This window comes from Myotis davidii, unplaced genomic scaffold (genome assembly GCF_000327345.1).
Source record: "Myotis davidii unplaced genomic scaffold, ASM32734v1 scaffold539, whole genome shotgun sequence".
In the NCBI taxonomy this organism is placed as follows: Eukaryota; Metazoa; Chordata; class Mammalia; order Chiroptera; family Vespertilionidae; genus Myotis; species Myotis davidii.
Window position 1 is genome coordinate 226762 of NW_006290028.1, and position 2645 is coordinate 229406.

The following is a 2645-nucleotide window of genomic DNA, read 5'->3' on the forward strand; positions in this document are numbered from 1 at the left end:
GGTGCCCGATCAGGGACTGAGTTCTGGGACCAGGGCCTGAGTTCGGGCTCCCCACACAGGAGGACCAGTCACTCTGGGGGGCCTTTCTCGTGTGTCCTGTCCCTGAAGTGCATGGGCCCCTGGCTGCCGCCATCCTGGAGCCCTACCTGGCCAGGAAGGTCTGGAAGGGCAGGCGCACAGGGAAGTGGGCACCGCGGACACAAACGGCCTCCAGGACGCCTGCCTGGCGCAGCTGCTCGGCCACGTGTCCCACATCAAAGAGGCTGGGAAGCTGTGGCCGTGGGACAGAGCCAGTAAGAGGTGGAGTCAGGGGCTTCAGCTTCGGGAAATGCAGGGCAGGGCACATGGAGGGGGAGAGGGGAGGAGGGCAGGGCAGGGGGGAGGGCTCTGGGCCAGGTGCCCAGGGAGCTCACCTTCCCAGGGTTGGGGTTGAGGCACTGGACGAAGTAGATACGGCTCCTGATGGGTGGAGGGGGGTCACCGAGGTACAGATCAGGCTCCCATCCAACTCCCTGCCACTGCTTTGGGGGCACTGCTCTCACCTGCCCAGCCTGGCTAGGAGGTCCCCCAGGGACTGCTGGAATCCAGAGGCCAAGGTGGGCTTGCCTGGCCCTCCCCCGCCCTGGGGCTCTGCCTCCTGGAACAGGCTGCCCACCAGCTGTGGGGAGAGAAGAGGCTTGTCCATCGCCCAGCCTGCCCCCACCCGGGGGCGCCAGGGTGGACCAGCCCACCGCACCCAGACCCTGGCCGGCTCAGGCCATGGCCCCAGGTGCCAGGGCCTTGGGAGCAAGCCCCTTGAGCAGGAGTGTCCGGGCAAGAAGGGCAGAATGAGGGGACAGAGTGAGGAGGGGCAGGGCCGGAGACTGGCAGGGGCACCTGGAGCTGGCTCTGGGCAAGCATTTCTACGGTGGCAGGGTCAAGGTGATCCCGATTTCTGTTTAAAAATTTGTGAACCTGCAAAAGACAAGGTGGGGAAGGGGGGAAGCCCAGGGTGTGGAGGCCGGTCCCTTGGCCAGATATTCTTCCTCTCCCCTCGGATTAAAGGCCGCCTTTGTCTCTTCAGACGGCTGTGCCGGGAACACTGGAAACCCACACACAAACCAATAAAACCGGACTCTTCTCTCACACCAGGCACAACAGTTAACTCCAAACGGATGGATCAAAGCCTAATGGAAGACCTGGGATGTGAATCGCTACGAAGAAAACAGGGAGGAAGCGTCACGACACTGGACTCGGCAAAGACTTCCCGAACACAACACCAGAGCACAGACACCGAAAGAAAAAAGTAGTTCAATTCGATTTCACACAATTAGACACTTTTGTGCATCAAAAACTACTGTTTAGAGAGAAGGAGACAACCCGCAGAATGGGAGGAAATACCGCAGAGCAAGTAAGGGATTGCTATCCAGAGCTCCACAAGAAAAAAGCGACTCGAGTCAAAAAACGGGCAAACGCCCTGAGCAGGCATTTCTCCGAAGCGGCGCCAACAGCCCGGGAGCGCATGGAAAGACCCTCAACATCTCTCACCGGTCACTAGGGAAACGCAAATAAAACCACAACGAGATACAGTTCCACACCCAGGGGGATGGCTGTAATTGTTTTAAATGGAAAACAGCACATTTTGGCAAGGATGGAGGGGAGTCGGAACCCTCCTACACGCTGGCGGGAACATAAAATGGTGCAGCCGCTGAGGAAAAACCGTTTGGCGGCTCCTCAAACTCTACACAGAGAACAACCCTAAGACCCAGCCGTTCTAATTCTAGTAGAGACCCAAAAGAACTGAGGGCAGAGACCGAACAGATACTTGCACACCGTGTCCACAGTGGCATTAGTCACCACAGCCGAAAAGGCAGAAGCAACTCAAGTGCCCACCCTCAGATGAGAGGTAGACAGGCTGTCTGTGCCCACAATGCCATCTTACTCTGCCCTAGAGGGAGGTGGCCGACACATGCTGCAATGTGGACGAGCCGGAAACATGCTTGGTGTGATAAGTGAGACACGAAAGGGGTGTGTGTGTGTGTGTGTGTGTGTGTGTGTGTGTGGATTCCATTTGTATGAGGTACCTAATACAGGCAACTTTACAGACAGAAAGTCTGATACCAGGGGCTGGGGGGACGGGGATTTTGGGATGAAAAAATTTCTGGAGCCCAACCAGTGTGGCTCAGTGGTTGAGCGTTGACCTAGGAACCAGGAGGTCATGGTTCCATTCCCAGTCAGGGCATATACCTGGGTGTTGGGCTCAATCCCCAGTGTGGGGCAGCTGATCAATGATTCTCTCTCATCATTGATGTTTCTCTCTCTCTCCCTTCCTCTCTGAAATTTAAAAAAAAAATTCTGGAAGTGGACAGTGGTGATGGCTGCACAATAATGTAAATGTACTTAAAGCCACTGAATCATACCCTTAAAAATGGTTAAGATGGTAAAATTTATGTATAGTTTACATTTTTAAAAATATTTTTATTGATTTTTTTGCAAATGGGAGAGGGAGAGAGATAGAAACATCAATGATGAGGGGGAGTGGGGAGGAAGGCTAGAGCACTGGAAGCTGAAATTCCCAAACAGGAAGGAGAATTCATCTTTACCAAGGGAAATCCAAGCCAGAGGTTTAAAGAGCTATGAACATACATCACATGACTTCACAAATA

The 2645-nt window shown here is 54.5% G+C and overlaps 1 protein-coding gene across 1 annotated transcript in view; it reads right to left on the bottom strand.

Moving 5' to 3' along the window:
• Nucleotides 1–2645, bottom strand: part of LOC102761967 (unconventional myosin-XVB-like) — a 52809-nt gene that overhangs the window by 19244 nt on the left and 30920 nt on the right. The window contains 4 exon segments of the mRNA XM_015563305.1: nt 147–271; nt 414–459; nt 543–658; nt 877–954. Coding sequence (XP_015418791.1) covers nt 147–271; nt 414–459; nt 543–658; nt 877–954 — 365 coding nt within the window.